Source organism: Alosa sapidissima, chromosome 1 (assembly GCF_018492685.1).
Source record: "Alosa sapidissima isolate fAloSap1 chromosome 1, fAloSap1.pri, whole genome shotgun sequence".
Classification (NCBI taxonomy): Eukaryota; Metazoa; Chordata; class Actinopteri; order Clupeiformes; family Clupeidae; genus Alosa; species Alosa sapidissima.
Genome location: NC_055957.1, coordinates 21,005,077 through 21,026,865, shown reverse-complemented (window position 1 = coordinate 21,026,865; position 21,789 = coordinate 21,005,077). Strand labels below are relative to the sequence as shown.

The 21,789-nt window shown below is 42.6% G+C and overlaps 2 protein-coding genes across 3 annotated transcripts; one reads left to right on the top strand and one right to left on the bottom strand.

The window, feature by feature from the left end:
• Positions 1 to 3,923: 3,923 nt before the first annotated feature.
• On the top strand, positions 3,924 to 16,447 carry si:dkey-181m9.8. 2 transcript variants are annotated; one of them, XM_042096805.1, is made up of 21 exons: positions 3,924 to 4,123; positions 4,965 to 5,055; positions 5,503 to 5,568; positions 5,688 to 5,854; positions 6,081 to 6,241; positions 6,337 to 6,428; positions 6,629 to 6,793; positions 7,032 to 7,136; positions 7,498 to 7,740; positions 8,635 to 8,726; positions 8,952 to 9,140; positions 9,356 to 9,538; positions 11,286 to 11,384; positions 11,531 to 11,620; positions 11,876 to 11,990; positions 12,773 to 12,891; positions 13,031 to 13,144; positions 13,262 to 13,328; positions 14,188 to 14,281; positions 14,812 to 14,980; positions 15,198 to 16,447. In XM_042096805.1, exons 1-21 carry the CDS (start codon positions 4,079 to 4,081, stop codon positions 15,378 to 15,380), a joined length of 2,649 nt encoding a protein of 882 aa, XP_041952739.1. In that variant the 5' UTR covers positions 3,924 to 4,078; the 3' UTR covers positions 15,381 to 16,447. The 2 variants fall into 2 exon arrangements, with proteins under 2 accessions (XP_041952739.1, XP_041952731.1); XM_042096797.1 differs by having other exon boundaries at positions 14,155 to 14,281.
• LOC121712826 (inositol monophosphatase 1-like) lies at positions 16,292 to 21,767 on the bottom strand. Its single transcript, XM_042096870.1, has 9 exons — positions 21,656 to 21,767; positions 20,614 to 20,717; positions 20,377 to 20,510; positions 18,135 to 18,239; positions 17,961 to 18,006; positions 17,752 to 17,860; positions 17,502 to 17,610; positions 17,111 to 17,262; positions 16,292 to 16,695 (listed from the first exon to the last, which is right to left on the bottom strand). Exons 2-9 carry the CDS (start codon positions 20,674 to 20,676, stop codon positions 16,565 to 16,567), a joined length of 849 nt encoding a protein of 282 aa, XP_041952804.1. The 5' UTR covers positions 20,677 to 20,717; positions 21,656 to 21,767; the 3' UTR covers positions 16,292 to 16,564.
• Between the last annotated feature and the right edge of the window lie 22 nt (positions 21,768 to 21,789).

Genomic DNA, 21,789 nt, shown 5'->3' with positions numbered 1-21,789 from the left:
GATTGGGAGGGGGTAGCTGCCGGGGCTCCTCTGACAGACTGCCGCTAAAGGGGTGATGTTAAATGTAGTGTAGGCTAGCTGATGACAGGGTAATGGCTGAATGCTCTTTTTTGCAGCGAGGTCTCGGGACTTGCCTCCTCTCCTCTCTGCAGTGGTCAGGGAATGCCCACTGGCTTTCATTAAGACATGCCAAATTATTATGGATCTCTTCCCTGTCTGCAACGACCCCCCCCCCCCCCACCACCACCACCACCACCACTGAAAACCCTCTCCGCATCACGGCCATGGGCGATCATTAGCAGATGACAAACCCCATTAGTAGTTCTCCTTCACTCAGGCCAAGTGAGTCTGACAAGTCCTTTTTAGCCTTTTCCCAGATCATATGTACCAGCCCCTGTTTGTGTACAAACACAAGCAAGCAAATACTCTTATACATCCTCTCTTAAGTCAGCTTCTCCTCGCCTGTTTCTTACACAAACACACAGTTCCTACACTCTCAAGGTCTCTTGCTTTCTACAGTCAGTTTTGTGGGTCCCTGCCAGTACAACGCCTCAAAAATGACACATTTTTGCAGGATGACAAATTCACTTTCACAAATTCATTCTGAGCACTATAATGTGAATGCAGCAGGGAGAGTAGGTACTTTTGTATATAAGGACATATCAAATGTAACACCTCACAATGTCTTATTGACTGACTGATATATTGGAGTGAATGCCAGAGGTTGCATTTGGGATTCAAAGAACTGTTTGGATTATCGCCGTACTAGTGATTTTCACCAGAAGAGACTGCATGGCATTTATGCCCTTTTGATGTTTTCTTTGGACTCCAATAACAAAACTACTCCTTCATCGACAAAAGGTTAGTAGAAACATTGATCAACGTGATATGTTTTACTTATTATTACCTATGACTGTTTTAATGCAATTTTACAGTTTATTATTTAGGAGACATATTAGCCCTTCCACATTCATATAATATATCACAGTGAACCGATAATGAATAGAAACAGTTTTTGAAAATCGCAAGCAGTGATGAGGGGACCAAGCCAGTGTTGCCATGGAAGTTTGATGTCACAACAGAAACGTGTCTACAAAGACAATAAGTAAACAACCACCATTGATCATTGGCTGATCTTACTTCCTGTTTGGCAGCTTCACTTCTGAATTTTGATTGGCTGTGACAGATAAACACTTTCAAAAATGTAAATGCCATGTAGACAGCTGGTGAAACTTCTTCATTCAAAACTGTGGCCTGTGAACCATTTTGAAATGTTTTGATAAAATCCAATATGGCGGCTTAATCAATTAGGTTGATATAGTCATCAGGAAGCTTAAAACTGTTAGAACTTGCCTGAAACTTGCCGTGTGTCCAGTGGTTGTCATAGTGATCCTACATGTCAAGTTTCGGTTCTCACCTTCACACCACAAGATATTGGTGATGCAAGTGCCCGATTCTTTCATTTACATCTTACACTAGGTGTCACTAAACCACAAATGAGCGGTTATGAGATTGGTTGATGCACGTCCCTGAGGTAACATATCACACATTTTATAATATTAGGGGGCAACAGTTGGCAAGTTATCCTGTGAAAACTGCTTTCGAACTACCCGGTTTTCGTGGGTTCAAGCTTCTATTCCTTATCAGCCTGTGGGGCTACATGCCCAAGTTTTATGTGTCCTAGTGGCTACATGCCCACCAAGTTTCATGTACCCCAGTGTTCTGGGGTCCCAAGGATCGTCAACCAAATATTGCTGGAAAACAAGCAGAAAAAACAGTTTCGCTGCTTGTTCCAAATTATCCACACAAAAAGCTAAAGACGTCTTACCCATCTGGTTCACTTCAATCCATGGCAGATCGACCACTTCAGACCGTGGTGCCAGATACCCTGTGTCCTACATATGGCTTTAATTAGCCCACCGTGTGCCATTAGGATCTGAGGTTTGGAAAAGTTTCAGTCCCTTACCAATTTAAAGGGCACAGGACATCTGTGGGCTGCTCTGACAGCGTGCAGTGCACAACGCAGTGTGCCACTTCTTTATTGTGGAAGAGGAGGGAAGTGTGACAGAGGGGAGTGGGCCACTCCGCTGCACCGCGGTCGGTTTGATCCAGGGGTTCAAACGTACACCACAGCTTTGGGTATCGCCTCACCCACAACCAATAAAGAGTTTGCGGTCATGCGCACACGTGTGTGTTTGTGTGTGTGTGTGTGTGTGTGTGTGTGTCTGTATATGTGTGTGTGTGTCTGTGTGCGTGTATGTGTGAGTGTGTGAGTCAGTGGGTGGCTGTGGGAGGGGGATGGGAAGCTTGGTATAGGAGGTGGCGGATGTGTGCGTGCACATATGTGCGTGTGTTGGTGTGTGTCATGTGCGAGAGATGTGGATGGGTCAGGGGAGGGGGCCAGGGTGGGTTAAGATGCTAATGCACAGTTGGGTAAATTCACTCCAGGGCCATCGGGGTGTCTGCTGCATCCTCCATCCATGAGAGGTGTATGGTGGAGCAGTGTGTGTGCAGTGAAGAGTGTGTCCATTGTCTGGAAGTAGGGCAGTGGTACAATGAGGTCTGGACCATGGAGAGCTCATTCCAGGTTTGCTGCAGTTGTGTGGTTGCCCAGGTGAAGAGAGTCAGCCACGGAGCGTGGCAGACAAATGACCTGACAAGTGTCGGGATATATTAAGCTGTCCGAAATTCAGCCACTGTTAGACTAGGTTAGCTTCATGTTGCAATCTCTGTCTGGGTGGATGTCGACTGAGCCATGTTACATGTCAAACATTTCATGTCAATGAATATTTCCTGCACACGTGCGTGCACAGCACTCACTCACACACACGCATGTGTTGCCCACACTCACACACACACACACACACACACACACACACACACACACACACATACACACACACACATGTGCCTGTGCACGCACGTAGGAACACACACACACAGTCACTCTGAAGCAATCCAATGAATGAGTGATGTCAATGTCAATGTCAAAATCTCTCTCTAGCCCTCTGATTCGTCCTATAACCATCACAGAAAAGAATCCATGGCTGGCTGGTAGCTGTTCTTGAGAGTCACCTTCACACTGACTGTGGCATGATCACAGGCTGCAGGTAGATATTGTCATCAGCAGAAAAAGGGTCTTATTGTCACCACTCTGTGAAAACGACATTAGTCTCACTTCTGAGGCTATCTCCCACTTTCACAGCAGCGCTCTTCTCTCTCTCTCTCTCTCTCTCTCTCTCTGTCTCTCTCTCTGCTGGCCATACGTTTCTCTCAGTCAAACTCGCATCTTTAGACACTGCTCCATGCAATGCCATACCAACTGTGTCCTCTCATTGAGACAAGAGCAAGTAATCAGCCCTATGATTTGTCTGTGTTTCTCTTTTAAAAATACACCATCAAACCAGCATAAAACAATTGAAACAAAATAGTGATACAGAAGCTGAATAGGCTACAATCATTAGCCAGTTGATTGAATCCATAGTTTCAACAGATATTGGCATTTGTTTTTTTAGGCTATAGAAAAGGAGTGTGCCAGTACACGTCTATTTTATTTCCCCCTTTTGTTTGTGTTGTAGACTTGTCTATTTGTACTATTTTGTAGGCTATCCCTTTTGTATTCGTCACGCTTTAACTCGTCCTCATCGCTAGAGTGTAATACTGACATCTAGCGTCCTCTACAAGCACTTTCACCCAAAACAGACACTGTTACAAAATAACACATACAAATATCAAAACTTAAAGAAAGACATCTGATTTAGTTGACAACAGTTCAAAACAAACTTGCGAGATGTCTAACAGTTATAGTTGCATGACTGGCACCGTTAGCTGGAAGCAAAGTCTGATACTACCCACTTTGCCCATGCCACACATAAAATGGCAGGAAGTAGTACCCTTCATCGGCCTGCAGACCCAGTGACGTAATGACAGCTTGTCCAAAGAAATCGAAACTAGCCAGCGTGCTAATGGCTTGCAGTAAAGTTAAAACCATTGTGTACATGGATTTATTTTCACGTTTTACTGTCTTTGACATAAAAGCTGCCTAAGCTATAGTGTTCTTCATGCAATAACACGTAACATGGCGCGAGTAACTGCTGGTCAGGAGTATGACACACTTGCTGAGGTATGTGCAAAGTTAGCCAGGCTAATTTACAACAAAACCCAACGTTAACGTTACCTACTCCATGCTAACTAACCTATTCGTTATGATGATTGAGTTATTTGCGTCGTAAACGGATCTGTCAATACAGTGGATTCATTAAACATAATTAGTCTCCTTATGTCACACTCGTTGTTGTGTTGTTGGTAGATTAAATGGGGCGGTTGTTTGCTACTACTGCACCCACGAAGTGCATGTAGGAACTTTGCAAGACAAGCTGGCTAGGAGGAATTTTTCATGTTGACAGTTGTCAGGTGTGACAGTAGCCTATTACAAATTGAGAAATGGTTAGACAGAACGAGTGGTTTCAACAAGACACTCGCAGGCTGTTTTCTCGGATGTCCCAAATGAGAACCAGAGTTAGCCTTCTTCCCCGTTCTGGTGCATTGAATGCACAACAAACATATTAAATAAAGCTGAAGCAATATTTTTGTGTTAATTATTGTTTTGTGTTAATTTATAACATTGTGTTGTGTTAATTTAATTAAATTAACTTATGCAATTTAGTACTAGATAGATACGACATCACACACACATTCACTAACGGCAGAAAAAAGTAATTAAAAGTATATAATATAAAAAGCACAACTAAGCAATAAGGACAGTAGAAGATAAAGAATATACTAAAATAGTACTGTCTGTCAAAAGGTACAGAAGGCAGTTCTTCATCATCTTCTTCCTTGGCAGATTGGTGTGAATAAGACAGCATATGTTTGTTCCATTATAGTTTGCTTCCAGCTAGCATTTTCACAGTGTGATGTTTTCATTGGTGTAATTGTTTTTCATCTGATTTGTTATATTTCAGTGCAACTACTGCTTCCCTAATGAGGTCCTGGCTGACATTGAGAGCACCATAACAACTTACACAGATCTTAATCTACATGTTGATTTTTACAGTAAGTAAAATGTGACTGTAAGTGAATGCCTCTATGCTTAAATTATATGTTTTTTTTTACTTTGTATTGAAGCTTATCTGCATTTTTGTATCAAGAAAGTGTGGGTTGAGTTTTCTACTGAAGTGCTATTTTTGGGCCGAGCGTGACACTTAGGTTACGCTCACCACTACAGAAGCAAAGTGGATTAACCTTGCATTGAGAGATGAAGTGAATGCAAGTACTAGGCCTAAAATGTACACTGTTGAATGTGTTGTCCCTATCTGGACACAGAGATGTGCAAGTTGTGTTGTTTTTAATGCAAGTTGTGTTATTTTCAATACATTGTGTAACAAATTTAAAAAAAAAAGGAAACAACACAAACTGTGGTGTCCCTATCTGGACACAGAGATGTGTCTGCAGCCATTGGGCCATGTTTTGTCTTCTCTTGTGTCCTGTCTCGTATCCTAGGTTACCCTAATAATGAGAAGAAGAAGTTAGTTTACTTGGGTGGCACTATACCTGTTGTCTATGAAGGTACAGTCAACCTTATGACTCTCCATGTGAATCATCAAAAATGAATAAATCATTTTCTATCTAATTTATCAGTGTCCTTTGCTTTGCAAATGAGCAGTTATTGCATTTGGTTTGTTTAGGCAACACATACAACATCCCTGTTCGTATATGGATCCATGAGACGCATCCCCAGAGTCCCCCCAAGTGCTGTGTGTGGCCCTCCGTCTTCATGGTGATCAACACTAAGAGCAGTTTCGTGGATGCGAGCGGCCACGTGCATCTTCACTGTCTGAACAACTGGAAAATAGTGAGTTCTTGAGGACCGAAAAAGGGCCTTTGTGTTCTTAACTACTGTGACAGATGGTGTAACAAGAGATGGTCTGTGGAAGAAGCTACGAATGCAGGACTTCCACTAGATCCTCAGTGGAAAGGATGTTTGTGTAATGGTATCTACACACAAGAAACATAGGTTTCTCCAATGCCTTTGAGGGAGTTTCAAATTCTGTTTGTTTATGTTTTGAATTGGGCGACAGGGCTGGTCCAGTCTGTCCATAGTGCTGGAGGAGATGAGGGCTGCATTCCAAAGGGAAACTCCACTGTTCACAGCGTACCCGGTGAAGTCTGTGACCCTGTCAACGCCTGCTCTGGCCCCACTCGCTGGGTCGGCTGATGGTCATGCCTCTTCCTCTGGCACGTGAGTCCCTGTACTATCTGTCATTCAGAAAATGTGTGTGTGTGTGTGAGAGATGGACAGCCTAACATTATTCTGTTGATGTCCTTTCATTTTAGTTGGCCATACTCAAACAGTACAGCTTCACCACCAAACCCAAGTGAGCCACACAGGAGCTCCTCTGCATCTGTATTGCAGCCTAATAGCAACAGTGAGTACTTTCCAGAAATAACAGCACACTCTCCATTCATCTCTGTCCTTTTGTCTCTCTCGACTGTCTCTCTCTTGTCCTCACATGCTGCTACGGCAGTCCTGCATGCCCTTATTTTGCCTTGTGTGCACACTTGTACTGTGTACTGTTGCCTCCTGGTCATTCCACCCCATCCTTTAACTACATGATGTCATCCTTAGCTCTGCCCAAGAGTTCAAAGTCCAGTCAGTCCCTGGCCACCAGCGATTCCGTCGGCGTGGTGAGACGGTCGTACACACAGGAGCTACTGGACATGGGCATCATGTTTGAGGATCCGGCGGTCAGGACGCACCACCCCACCAACCCATTTCTGCAAAGTGCTTCTGGTAGGGGCCGCCTGCCACCCTCTCTGTCGTGCTCTTTCTTACACTTCACTCCACACGCTGTTTGTCCGGAAATATCCAGATCTGTATGATGAGGCATTGCGTTCATAGCCGTTGATCTTTTTCATTCTCTAACGTTAGCAGCTGGCTAAGAAGGCTTTGTTGATGTGTTGATTCTTTAATCAGTGCTTTTCCGTGTGACTCATCCAATCAATGGTAATTCTGCTGTTTCTTGTCTCAGTTCCAAACGTCGCTCCCTCTAATCTGGAAGACGTGGACAACTTGTTCAAGAGCCTGCAACTGGAGAAAGTTGTTAACATATACCAGCTAGGGACCAAAGACGGTGGTGTGTGCTCACTTTTGAATTCTGGAACGCCTTGATCTCTTTGTGGTTTTCATGTTTGGCTGATATTTTTAATCAGTCTTACTTATTAACATACTTCCGTACTTTCATTAGGGACAAAAACTACAGAAGTCCATTCAATATTGAGCTAACAAGCATGCTAAAGAAAAAAGCCTGAATGCTCCTCTAAAACTCCTCTCAAATCAGATCTATGAAGTTGAGTCTGGTAGAAATGAGACCATGTGCCCTGTGAAATGTAACATCTTAACTGTCTTTTGGCCATAGCGTAATTACCTTACTCTTAATGGCTGAATATAGAAATGTCATTGAATGGACTGAAGATATGGCTTTGTGTCTTGGGCAGACATCCCAGAGGCGTGGAGGAGGCCAGGGCCAGCTGAACAGCTCCATGATGCCGCAGGCTTGCTGGATGACCATCACACTGTGGTGGTGGAGCACCTACCCCGCGGCGTCTCCCCGAGCCGCATGAAGAACAAGCTGACCATCTACTTCCAGCGCAAGCACAACGGTGGTGGGGAGGTTGTGGACGTGACTTATCCCGCCACTCTTCCGGACCAAGCCTACGTCACGTTCCGCGATCCTAGGGGTACACACGTGTGAACTTTCGGGCTAAAGCCCAGGGCCCACCAAGCCGACTGCAGGGCGTCTAATAACATCGAGCCGGTTGATGAGTGATTGTGGGCCAACGGTGTGCGCATTAGTGTCAGCTTGGTTACGGCACATTTAACATGTTGAAATCGGTGTCTGAGCTGTCGTTAAGGTTTGCTCTGCCTATTTTGCTTTCCTACGTTTTCCTTTCTCACAGTAGATATCACTGAGGAGCTTCAGTTCCGTTAATTAGTGTTTTGCTTCTCATGACTGGATCTAAAACTGTGTGGTTTTCTTTTCTTCTCTTCTTTCTTCCACAAACCAATCACCAGGACTGACGGCAGGGCAATTTGCAACTTATAAAACACATCCTTGATTAGAAGCTCATCAATTCAAAACCAAATCAAAACTGTCTGTTATGTGCAAAGTACATTTACATTTATTCAATTAGCAGACACTAAATACTACAATTAGCAATAATAAATTAGCAACAATAAATACTACTACCACCAGAGGATGAGAGTGAAGAAAACTAGTCAAAGTGTGGTTGAAGGAGATAGTGGTAGAAAATGGTGAATAGGAGCTGCTTTGTTTCCTTACTGTATCTGCACCTTTGCTTTTCTGTATATCACACAGATACAGTCTGTTCCAGTGCAATGTCTTTCACCACACAAGGCAACATAAGGCTACTAAAGTCAGCTGCCGTTACAGCTAGTGCTCTGAAGTCGGCTTGATGTGCGCTTAGCTTATGGTTTCTCAACACCGATAAATTATACATCTCATAATGTGATTATCATAATAAGTGTAATTCATCCTTGTTTCATACACAAAGTGTGATGAATGAACAGGAGACGTTCACAGCCTTAGTTCACGGCGTTGTGTTTCTCCTCAGATGTCAGGCAGGTTTTGAGACAGCCAAATCGGGTGATCGGGTGGAACGAGCAACAGTTCCCCATCCAGGTGAAGAAGTTTGATCGCTCTCAGGTAAGATAAAGAAGAGCCCGAGCTCTTAGGCTTCATATGGCCTCTGTGCCCCGCTGCCCCTCAGCATCTTGTTTAAACCAGCACACTGGATCTGGAGATTTCCTTGGCACTTAAAACCACTAAAAGTGTTTGTTTTCTATTACTCCTATACTGCTTTTTACAAAATTAATTTGCCCAGTTGCATTGAGAAGACATGAAGTGCTGATCTTATCTGTCTCTTCACAGATCCAGATGCCTGAGGGAGTTGTGGGTGAGAAGGCGGCCATGTTCAAGAGCCTGCTGTCGATGGAGGGGCACACGTTCAGCCCGGCGGATGTGCTGGAGGCGGTGCAGGCGTGCCGCGATCTGCCCTCTGCCCTCAAGTACCTCTCTCATGAGTGCCCCATCTGCCAGGAGCAAGTGTGCTTCAGCAAGGTAAGACACGGTGGCGGTAATCCCCGAGCTTGTCTCCGAGCGAGACTCGAGGTCTGACGCCTAGACAGCTGCTCTCCTTGGGCGATGTGGATTTTATCTGAAGTTAGAGAGAAGTGGTTACCTTTTCCTCTTTGCTCTGCGTCACCGCTCTCCTTTCTCTCTTTGTCTCTCTCTCTCTCTGGCTGTGTCCTTTTTGTTCTTTGTCTCGGCTGTAGATGATCACCATGACTCACTGCTTGTGTGCCTTGTGCGAGAGCTGCTTTAAAGCCTACTTCTCCTCCGTCATCAAAGAGAAGAACATTGTGCACGCCGTCTGTCCCCTGTGCAATAAGCCGGACGTGCATGGACCTCAGAGCATGGAGGAGTCCATGGAGTACTTCAGTCTCCTGGACACACAGGTCAGCTAAGGCCCTAATTTAACCCTTCTGTAGGTACAGTAAGAGCCATATCTTTCTATGGGTCTGGGTTCATGAAATCCATGGAATTTTAAAACCTTAGGTAGTTAGGGAGTGGGATCTTTAGTTAGAGTGTTCAAACTTCCCCTGCTGAAAAGCGAAGTGCAAAGTCTAACTAAACACAATTTAATATCTAGGTAAAAATGTATTTGCTAATGTAATACAACAAGTATGTGCCTAAGCACAAACATCAGTGAGACTACTAATTTCTCCTACACTCCTTGTGCCCCCACAGAAGTGTTTATTTTAGTTTATGAACAAGACACTGACGTTGGCTGGCTTTGCACCCTTCTTTTAAATTATATTTTAATTTAATGAAAATATTGTAAACATTTAGCATGTCAATCAGTGGGTAGTCATTCTCTATATTTAGTTAGTTAGAATGAGTACATACAGTGATGGCCAAAAGTGTTGGCACCCATGCTAAAGTTGACTGAAAAGAGGAATATAAAATCATCTTTTGGAAATTGATCTTAATGCCTTAAGTGAAAAATGAGGAAATATCTAACCTTTAAGGACATCAATTTTCTTAGTGAATGAATAATGTATCATAAATAAATAAATGTTCTTCCTTAAAATACAGGGGTCATAAGTATTGACACCCCTATGTTAAATTCCCATAGAGACAGGCAGATTTTTATTTTTAAAGGCCAGTTATTTCATGGATCCAGAATACTGTGCATCCTGATAAAGTTACCTTGGCCTTTGGAATTAAAATAGCCCCACATCATCACATACCCTTCACCATACCTAGAGATTGGCATGGTGTTATTTCAGTTAGCCTATTAGCTGGTTTGATTTGCATTGAGCTCAATGAGCATCAGACCAGCTAATAGGTTAACTGAAATAACACCATGCCAATCTCTAGGTATGGTGAAGGGTATGTGATGATGTGGGGCTATTTTAATTCCAAAGGCCAAGGTAACTTTATCAGGATGCACAGTGAAATAACTGGCCTTTAAAAATAAAAATCTGCCTGTCTCTATGGGAATTTAACATAGGGGTGTCAATACTTATGACCCCTGTATTTTAAGGAAGAACATTTATTTATTTATGATACATTATTCATTCACTAAGAAAATTGGTGTCCTTAAAGGTTAGATATTTCCTCATTTTTCACTTAAGGCATTAAGATCAATTTCCAAAAGATGATTTTATATTCCTCTTTTCAGTCAACTTTAGCATGGGTGCCAACACTTTTGGCCATCACTGTATATTACTGTGTTCATTTACATAGCCAGGCCACACACATGAATTAATAAGACGTAAATACACAATGTCACATTGATATTTGGGTAATGACTTAACTGGTGTGGCTGTTCAAATGATATCTAAACTATATGGTATTTATAGTTACGGTAACGATATGAGAGTACCATTCGACACGTTCAATCTTTTTCTCACAAGTATCATCAGCATACAGTCTTAAGCCAGCAGAGCAGTTAGGATTCAGAACATTCAGAATACAAGCCATGCAAACACAAACAGTAAAACTTAATCTTTATCTTGAGCTAGTATATGTGGAATATGAATTTTATTCACAAATTCAGAAGAATCCAGTGAGAATGTAAACATAATGAATTATAATATCATGGACAATATGATACGGCACCCGGCAGTTATGTGATGGACGGCTGGACTTTGGTGCATCCCATAGCTTAAATGCCCCTATGTGGTCTGCGTTTTCCAGATAAGACACTACCTTGACCTGGAGACCCATGAGCTGTTCCAGAGGAAGCTGAGGGACCGGGCGCTTCAGGAGATGCCAAACTTCCGCTGGTGTGCCCATGTAAGAGGCCTTCACCCCCCCCCCCCCCCCCCCCCCCCCCAATTGACCCCATGCCTATCCCCACTGTAAACAGAGCCAGACAGCCCTGTGCAGTCGTGCGCAGTCATGCCCTAAGGCCGAGTCTTGAATCTGTGTGTGTTTTGCAGTGCTGCTTTGGGCTGCTGCATGAGGCCGATCGGCTGAGGATGGACTGCCCCAGCTGTGGCAAGAGCACCTGTTCCAAGTGCAAGACTGCTGTGAGTAGCTTAATCACACTCAGACACACACACACACACACACACACACACAAGCACAGATGCAAGTGCAAACACCCGTTATGTAAATAATTTCTGAAACACATACTCTCGCACTCTCTTAGATAAAGCACCAATGCATAGAGATAAAGACTTGAGAACATCTAGACATTATTGTGCAATGCCTCTTTTAAAATAAGTGTGTGTGTGTGTGTGTGTGTGTGTGTGTGTGTGTGTGTGTCTGTCTGTGTGTGTCAGTGGGCTCCCCAACACGAGGGCCTGTCTTGTGAGCGGTTCAAAGAGTGGCAGCTCCACAACAGCCAAGAGTACCAGAACACACGGCTAGAGCACCTCATGAGCAGAAACAAAATAGGTAGGACATCATCACCCCCATACACGGCCTTCAAGAAGCCCAACATTGAACTGAGGGCCAATTCAGGAACCCAACATTGAACTGAGGGCCAATTCAGAAGCCCAACATTGAACTGAGGGCCAATTCAGAAGCTCAACATTGAACTGAGGGCCGCCAAAGGAGCGGGAGGAGAAAAAGAAAAAAAGAAACTGGAAAAAAAAATCCCATTTGTATCATTTTAATGAGCAGGTTGCATCTCTACAGTTTATACTGTATTTATTGCATTAAACACATTTTAATTCATAACTGAGGCCAAACCTGGCAAAACTTGTGAAAATCTCAAGAAAAAATTGCAATGCACACACAATCCCTGCGGTTCTCTACCCTCAACAGACAAATTTGGGATATAACAGTTCTGGTTGCAGTCCATTTCAAGTACAAATGTATTTAGAACAAACAGTCTCAGTGTGCCTTGCTTCTTATCAGCATAGGCCTTATTCAGGGCCAATTCCAGCTACCAAAGCACCACAGGAAAACCTGACGGCCACAAAACACCACTAAACGGAGATTCATTCTTTTCAAAGCACACAGTACAGTTGTACAGTTTTACAGATGTTATCGTGGGCCACCAGAAATGTTTCCACGGGCCGCACTTTGAGAACCTATGATATATATATAATCAGATATATATATATATATATATATATATAATCATAATATATATATCCTATATTCCCCTATCTTCAGTTGCTCACTCTTAATTGGATTCCCTTCATTTGTCTTTGTCTTTGCGTCTTCCATAGATTGCCCCAAGTGCAAATTCCGCTTCTACCTGTCCAAAGGTGGATGTCTTCACTTCAAATGCACCCAGTGCCAGCATGAGTTCTGTGGGGGCTGTGGACGATCGTTCAAGCTTGGCTCCGTAAGTCACATTTCCTGAAGTCTGTTTTGTGATTGTGCAGTGGTGTAATCTCACCATCTGTTATTTTTATGCACACGTGTGTGTGTGTGTGTGTGTGGACCTGTGGACCTGTGCATGTGAACATGTTTCATATCCACAGGCTTGCGGGTTTTCTGCAGAGTGTGCCACTAAGGGTTTACATGCCCACCACCCCAGGGACTGCCTGTACCACCTGAGAGACTGGAGTGTGCATAGGCTGCAGAAGCTATTACAGGTCATCTCCCCCTGCCTCACCCCCCAAACACACAGTCTGAGGCCACCAGGCCACTTATCTGATGGAAAGAAAAAAAAATAAAAGCACTTGAGTGACGTGTCCTCTCTGTCCCTCCAGTGTCATCGAGTGTCCAGCCCCCTCCTCCTACGGCACAAACACGGAGCAGCGGGCAGGAACTGGAGAGGTACGCTCAGACCATACTCTTACGACCAACAGAGAACTGGTTCTTGAACCGGTTCCGTTCAGAATTCTTTGAACCTTGTCAGTGATAGCCAGGCAAGCAAGACTCTTGGTCAGTCATGATGGATTTGTTTACAAGCCAGCATGGTGACAGGCGTAGACATAGTGTTAACTTTGGTTAGGCTGGACCAATGATTTCAGTCACATTGATCAGAGATTCCTGATGTTACTTCCTACTAAATTAATTTCTGCATTTTTTGATGTTTGCAGGCAGTGCTCCTACCGTTTACCTTAGGTCCTTTCGGTTTCAAATCTGTAGCGTCATCCCCTCTCGTTGCTGATTGGGCAGGTAGCCTGCGGACCTGGGGAAACACTAGTAATCTAGTGTGGGCGTGGCATTTTTGAAGGGAACGGAATGTCTCATCAACAGACGGTGTTACGTGCATAACTGAATTGTAGATTCACACGGCCACTACGGTTCACATGAAACAACCAGCTATTTTTTTGGTACCAGCTCCAAACCAAAACCATCCCAACCGGAATGCTCCAAATAGTTCAACATCTAGAGCATTAATCAGAACGGAGCCAGTTCTCTGTTGGTGGAAAATGTTAATCAGTGAGAGCAGTTATCTGGTATCTGCCCTATTGGAAAGGTAGAATGTGCAAGAAAATGATCCATAGGCCTTCTGAGTATGTTGACGTATGAAGTTGGATAAGCTCCTAACCCTATAAATGGAGAGATGTTTGTGCCAGTATAAGCCTGTTATTTCTGTTACAAAAGTAAATACATATAATTATAAAATGGATAAATGACAATTGAAATTGAGTAGGTGCCATTGATGAGCCGTGGGTCTGTGGTGCAGGTGTGTGTGGGGTACTGGAGCACAAAGAGAGTGGCGGTACGAAAGAAGAGCCGTGTGGACGCCCTGCGCTCCTGGAGTACAGTGGCTACTGTTCGTAAGTGATCACCGTCCTAACTCCTTCATGGTCAGCCACACTGTACTGCATGTGACACAACAGCAACCTTTAACTACTTGAGGAAATTGTGTGAAGATAATAAGGTGTAGAAGATGTATTTCAAAAGATATGGACAAACCCTCAAGCTATTGTAACTATATTTAATTATATTGTTATCCAGCAATGCAATGCATATCACCACTTAGTCATTTTTTTATTATCATATAAGGTCAACAAAGTACAACACTACTTTTGAACCTGATTTTATCCACAGATTTCAGAGTATAGATTTCTGTTGAAAATGTATGCAAATTAGTGTATATTTGAGTAGATAGTACCTAATTTGCATATGTAAACAAATATTACATTTGAAGACCGTCCAACCACTCTCCAAACATAAATATTTAAAAATGGCATACACCCCCTACTATTACCAAAGATTCTAGAGCGGAGCGGAGCGCTCTAGAATCTTTGCTATTAGTATCTACTACTGTCAGAGCTCCGTTAAAATGATCTGCATCCTCTAAAAGGTTGCACTATAAAGAGTGCCTTGTTGAGCTGATCAACCAGAAGCACCTAGATCCTGCTCTCCTGTTCGACATCCAAGAGATGGTTGCTGAGTTACAGAGATGGAGGATCCGGTTTCCACAGCAACAACCTCATGAATCAGACCAGCTTTACAGAGAGCATCTAAGAAAGGTAAATTAATTCTCGTCATAAACTTTTTGGAAAGTGCCATTTGCATGAAGCGCGAACACTAATGTGTTCCTGTTGAGCATAATGCTATATCCTGAGGCGCTAGTCCTGTACAGCACAGCTACTGCCTGTCTGAATAACGTTTAGGGTAGTAGCAAGCATCAACCCTCCAATCTTCCAACAATTCATGTAACGTATGCATTCCGGTGTTACTCCTTAGATTCTGACTGCGACTGTGGACCTCTCTGCGGGTCCTTTAGGTGGGAGCGGGAACAGAAGAGTGGAGCCCTCCTCCCCCTCCTTCCCTGGGCCCCCCAGGGGAAACCCCTGGTCCACCCCACAGGCAAGCCCTGCTAAGGGCCTGTCAGAAGACTCCCAACTTCTGCTGCTACTCAATGACTAGGGCAAGCTGCTCTTGGCCAATAACATCATAATAATAGTTTCTGGCACACGTGTATGCTGTACAGAAGTCCTTCTGCTTGGGCCTCATGTGTTTTTAAATGACAGCTTGTGACAAGGAGTGCAGATGTATTGAAGGTGAAGTGTCCTATGGTTGGGTAACACAAGTGTACTGTTTTCAATTAGTTCTCAGGGCTGCAGTACTGTTGAAGCACTCCATGTACTTTCTGTACAAGATAAGTAATGTCTGTCTTTTAGCGCCATCTAGTGATCACTGTGATTATATATTTTCCGTTTTGTTGTAGGATTTGAATACTCATTCATTGATTTTCTGTGACCAGGGGGGAATACTACAAAGCCAGATTAGTGGTATGTTGAGCATAAAACCTGAGGCATGTTCATATATGACAAAAGCTGATGTTTTTCTGAACAAAAATACAATTGTTCACTTTAAATTTACAAAATGGCAATCAACAAGGTCAGGTTGCAAACATTTGCCTCTGCTTGCTGAATTTGAAGTTGCCTTGGGTGTTCCGTACCACTTGTGTTTCGTAGCATACCCCTCAGAGGTGCTGGTTTGCATTTACAAGACTACTAAGTATGTGAAGCTAGTTTTTTGTGGGCTGTAAGTTATTAATGTCTTCATTCTTATCTTTTTACGTGGTTGCAGTACCACACCTTACAGTGAATGCATTGTGTTGAGCACTGTTTTGCACTTTGACAAAGATAGTAAGTGTGGCCATCCTCAAATCCATGAGGCGTTGAAAGACCAGATGAATATACTGTTACTAATATTACTGTTTCACTCTTTTGACTGAGTACATGGTACACATTAGTTCGATATTCACATATATTTTTTATTTTTCTACTAAACTAACCACAGAAAAGTGAAAAGATGACAAGAAACTTGGGACATAGGTCTTTTCATAGTTTGTATTTCAAAATCGTGTAATTAAATAACTGGGCATGTGCACAATACAAAATATAATTTATACTGTCAGTGTTTATCTTAAATTATGCAAGAACTAAACACCATTAAACCATTGTGTTACTTTCACTATAACCAACAGATTACTGTTTCTTGTCATTCACTATTGCTGTACATCAGAGCCTATAACACAAATAAAATGACACACACACACACACACACACACACACCACCTTAACCAATTAAAACATCCCATGGCTTCATTCCTTTGAGTTTATAGGGGCGTCATCTCTTTGGGCGGGATATGCCTCGATCTCTTTGGTCAGTCTTTGTGCGATTGTCTTGTTGTTTGCGGCTACCACTCTTCTGGACATGAGGTCTAATGGTCCTCCTGAGAATAATTAAGGTCAAGTTAATCTTCTAATGCGCTGAATAAACTGGTTGGTAAACAAACCTCAATATTCACAATTGCAAACATGCCACATGTGTGTTTGAGAGTTAAGTTGAATTGATTTCAAAGAATTACGTTGGCACAAATGCTATTTTATGGAATTACCGGTAACAAGAAATAGACATATACCAAGTCATTCACTCCAGAACATGGCAAACTATTCTGAATACCAGGCGCTTCAGACCAAGAATATGCCAAGTCCCCCCCCCCCCCAACAACTAGTCAGTTATCTTGTGCATTGTGCATCCAGGGAGTTAATTGTTCATGATGCACACACTTCTAACCCAAGTATACACATTGGGGCCATGATGCAAGTAGCATACATACCAGTTTTGTCTTTAAGAAGATAATTTACCTTCCACATCCATAAGGACTCCACCTGCCTCAGACACGATGACTGCGCCAGCAGCAATATCCCAGCAGTGAATGCCGATCTCATAATAGGCCTCCACACAGCCTGCTGCCACCAGACACATGTTGGTGGCTGCCGTACCTACACCTCGCATCCTGCACAGATAAGGGAAAGAATTTATGCCATAGGATCCAGAGAGAGTAGAAGACAAAACATTCTACATTTACATGTAATAACGTTGTTGTCTTCACTAACTAAAGCTGACTTTTACCACACAGAGGACGTACATTTCATGTTCCCTGAGTCATGACCCAGGAGCAGGAGAATAAGTCTAAACTCACAGAAATAGATCAAATTTGAGGCTACAGTACAGTACGTGTTTGCTGATTCATACCCGTGGATAGGGAGGCATAGGACTTTCCTCATGCTGGAAAAGATCTTGTCAACAACTTCAGGGTCTCTGTTAGAGCCAAACTCTGTGGCGATGATGGACTGATTGATATCTGAAATAAAGATGAGATTGCTTTTAGTAGAAAATATGATTAGTCCTCCTACAGTGTCATCCATTTTTCTTTAAAACTTGTAAGAATCTGATACAACAGGTAAACCTGAGATTTTTATTAAGGCGATCCGTTCTGCCTCACCTGTCTGGTCAGAGACCTGTAGAGGCTCGCCATTGCAAAAAGCACCCTTGCCCTTCCGAGCTGTGTACATTTTATCTTCCAGACAGCTGTAAACCACTCCAAACTCAAGCTGCGGGTGAATGAGGTGAGAATGAAAGCACACGCATCCACAAGAATCGAGGACATATGAATACATTACTGAAATCAAGACAGTATATCATTGGCCTCACCTGCTTATTAGCAGCGAATCCAATTGAAATGGCTACAAATGGGTATCTGTGTTGACCCACAAAAGAGCGAAGAGAAAATGCTATGAATTCACCGTTTTCTTTCATCTTTACATCTGAAACACTGGCCAGGGTCTTGATGCTAAAATAATCATTATATCATAAACTTTGTAATACCCATGCACAAAGTTGGTGGTCCCGTCCACAGGGTCAACAATCCAGGTTGGGTTGTCTGAAAGAACACAGGGCTCCCCAGCCGCCACAGACTCCTCTCCTATGAAGCTAAGATGCACACAGACAAAAGTTACATGGACACTTAATGACCCAAGCCACTTTCACAGACCCTCAAGTACTACCATAAATGGTCTCTACAGCAAATGTTTTTTCTCCTAAACAGCAATTCAGGTGCAGAGATGTAGCACAAAATTAGTGCATTACTTCAAGTGTCAAAACTGCAATTTTCTGAGTATCAAAACTGCAGTTTTGGAGGAAATACTTGCAGTTCTTATGCAGGAAATGCAGCATTGTGGACACAAAAACAAATCCATTGTACTGCACAGCACTGTACTTTACTGCAAAAATGCAGTATTTTGGACATGCAAATGGGTCATTCCACATCAATTCAACCAGGGCCCATGCACTTAAGTCTCAAAGAATTCTGAAAAAATTACCAGGTGTACCTATGTTACCCAGGAGGCCCACTGTGAAATTACTTTTATGTAAGATCAATACTTTCCAAGATACAGCAAGTTTTACAGGGGGAGGGGGGTGTTGATTTTGTTCAGCCTCTTTTTTTGTCAAAGTTCACAAGCCCAAAGCACAAGAACTAAACCATGTAGGAGGCTCAAATTTTGCATGCTGGTACATCAATAGAAATAGTATGTAGCAAAATCGCCAAGTTTGGTCTGGATTATCCTGCATGGTCATAGCTGTCCCTCAAAGTTGATAAACATTTTATTGGAGTTTTTGGCTGGGCTCTGTTTAGGCCTTCAGAAAACATGTTTGTACTCAACATAGGCTCTTAATGTATTTTCCTTATTGAGATAAGTAGACACACTCTCACAAAAAGCAATGATATGAAAAGAACCCTTTCAGGGTCTGAACAGCAGACCTCACAAGTTTGAAAGATAATTTTGGTTCCCATTTTCAGAGCACCCAAACACCTTATGGGAATATACAAATATTTTTTTTTTTATATTTGTTTCTTTATTCTCCATGATCCTTTCTTTTTAAAGACACCAATTTGACTTGTCTTATGCAAATCTTTCTTTTTTATTTTCCACCCTGAACATGGGCAAAATGCATCATTGAGATCAATATGTTTTATATACATGTAGTTACCACAGTGCCACCTGTGGTTGTATAGCGTAACCTGTGGTAACTCTATACAAAACATATTGATCTCAATGGTACATGAGATTTTGCCCATGTTCAGGGTGGAAAGTAAAGAAGAAAGATTTGCATAAGGCAAGTCAAATTGGTGTTTTTAAAAAGAAAGGATCATGGAGAATAAAGAAAAAAATATTTTATAAATCTTTGTATATTCCCACAAGGTGTTTGGGTGCTCTGAAAATGAGAACCAAAATTATTTTTCAGACTTGTGAGGTCTGCTGTTCAGAGCCTGAAGGAATATTTTCTGTTCATTGCTTTTTGTGAGAGTGCTTCTACTTATCTCAGTAAGGAACATAAATCAAGAGCCTATGTTGAATACAAATATGTCTTCTGAAGGCCTAAACAGAGCCCAGCCAAAAACTCCAAGAAAATTTTGATCAACTTTGAGGGACAGCTATGACCATGCAGGATCATCCAGACCAAACGTGACGATTTTGCTACATACTATTCCTATTTATGTACCAGCATGCACAATTTGAGCCTCCTACATGTTTTAGTTCTTGCACTATGGGCTTGTGAACTTTGACAAAAAAAAGAGGCCGAATAAAATTCCTTTTTCAGTTTTACAGCGACACCCCTGCTGTAAAACTGTCTGTATCTTGGAAAGTATTGATCTTACATAAAAGTAATTTTACAATGTGTCTCCTGGGTATCACCTGGTCATTTTTTCAGAATTGTTTGAGACCTAAGTGTGTGGGCCCTGGTTGAATTGACGTGGAATGACCCAAATACTACTGTACTGTAGCATAACTGCACTGTAAGTTGTAAGTTGCACATGATGGGACATACCCCCTGTGACCCTTGCTCATCATCTGTAAATGACATGCCAATAATTACATTACATTACAATAATTACATTTCCCCTCACCATCTGTCTCAGTCCCCAATCAGAAACTATCCCAATTTCAACTATCCTAAAGTGCAGGTGCATGTCAGAAGTCACTGTTAGCTTCTGAATGTGGTTTGCTGCACTATATGGCACCTGAATTGAGTTATGATTAGCTATCATTATAATGTCAAAGGGTACCTGTGTGTGGGAAACTTCTCTTTGACAGAGGCGATAATGAGCTGCTCCACCTTTTGGTCAGTCTTGGTGACCAGGTCTACAGAGGAGCTCTTGCACATGATCTTCATGTCATTCTGCAGCGCCTCCCTGACAATCTGTGGAGAGAGGAATAAAACAGCACAGGACACTTCAAGATAACACCAACCATGATTTAAAAAGGAACTGAAGAGACAGCACTAGTACCCAACATTTACTCACCCCTCCTGCCTTCCGAGCCAAGGCCACAGCATGGTCCATGGCTTCTTGCCAAAGGTCTGGCATAATGGCTGGGTGTTTGTCCTCCTCTACAAAGTGAAGAAAACCTGTAAGAGTTGTTTTAGAGATGTTTAATAAAGTTACACATTATAAAAAGGCATTTGATCGAGACAACCAAATGCCACAGTAAGGCAGAAGAGATACTCTGGCATTAAATTAGCCTACTACTACTAACAGCTTTTCTTCACAAAAACACCATCCTTCCAACCTCTCGGTAACGTCTGTATTACTGCATGGCGCTTCAAACGAATTAAATGTCAGCTTTGCATGAACAGTCGGGACTTAAGGACATTGCACACGCATACTAGTGACCTGACCTCTCCAAAAATAACTCCCGGTTTGACACAGCCTAGCTAAAATCATAACTTTCCTAATGAGCTTCGGAGCTCAGTCAGGCACACTACGCAAATCCCTTCACTGTCACTTCCACACCAGGCACGCACACTCACTAGAGCGGTCTTATAAGGTATGTTTAATGTAGGCTATTCTGACATGGTACAGACTATAGTTGCATATTCTGTTTTCTAAGACGACGTTGTTAAACAAAATAAATGTATTCGTTTTACATCACCGAGGCACTACCGCTATCTTAGCTTCCGCTTCAGAACTGTAAACAGAGTTGAGCTGTTCACCCGCTGTGAAAAATGCATTGGCTATTCGGCTATGTGAGTAACCTGAATAATAGTTGTCCTTCACTTCATCGACTTAAATCACAATCTGAATCAATGAATGTGTCGTGCGTAAATAGATAGTTTGGTTTGGTATGATTTGACAGTCGGCTCCTCCCTCCCTCCTCCCTGGTTCAAATTCCTATCCGCACCTAACGTTAGGCTAGCTTCTACTTAATTTAACATTAACGTCTTTGAGTATGCATTTGCTGTTTTTTGTGTAACCAAATGCCTGCATTCTAACGTTGTGGAAGAAACATGATATCAATGCATATAATCAAATGTGAAGGCAATGTAGAAAACAAATTTAAGCTCACCCGGTACACGGGGAAGAAGAATGAGCTGATCTTCCTCTGTGGCTGGTTTAGCATTAACTGTTAAACAAAAAGATACCGTGCACCACCTGGTGGTGAAGGTGTGTCGGTTGGCTATTTTTCACATTAGAGGGTCT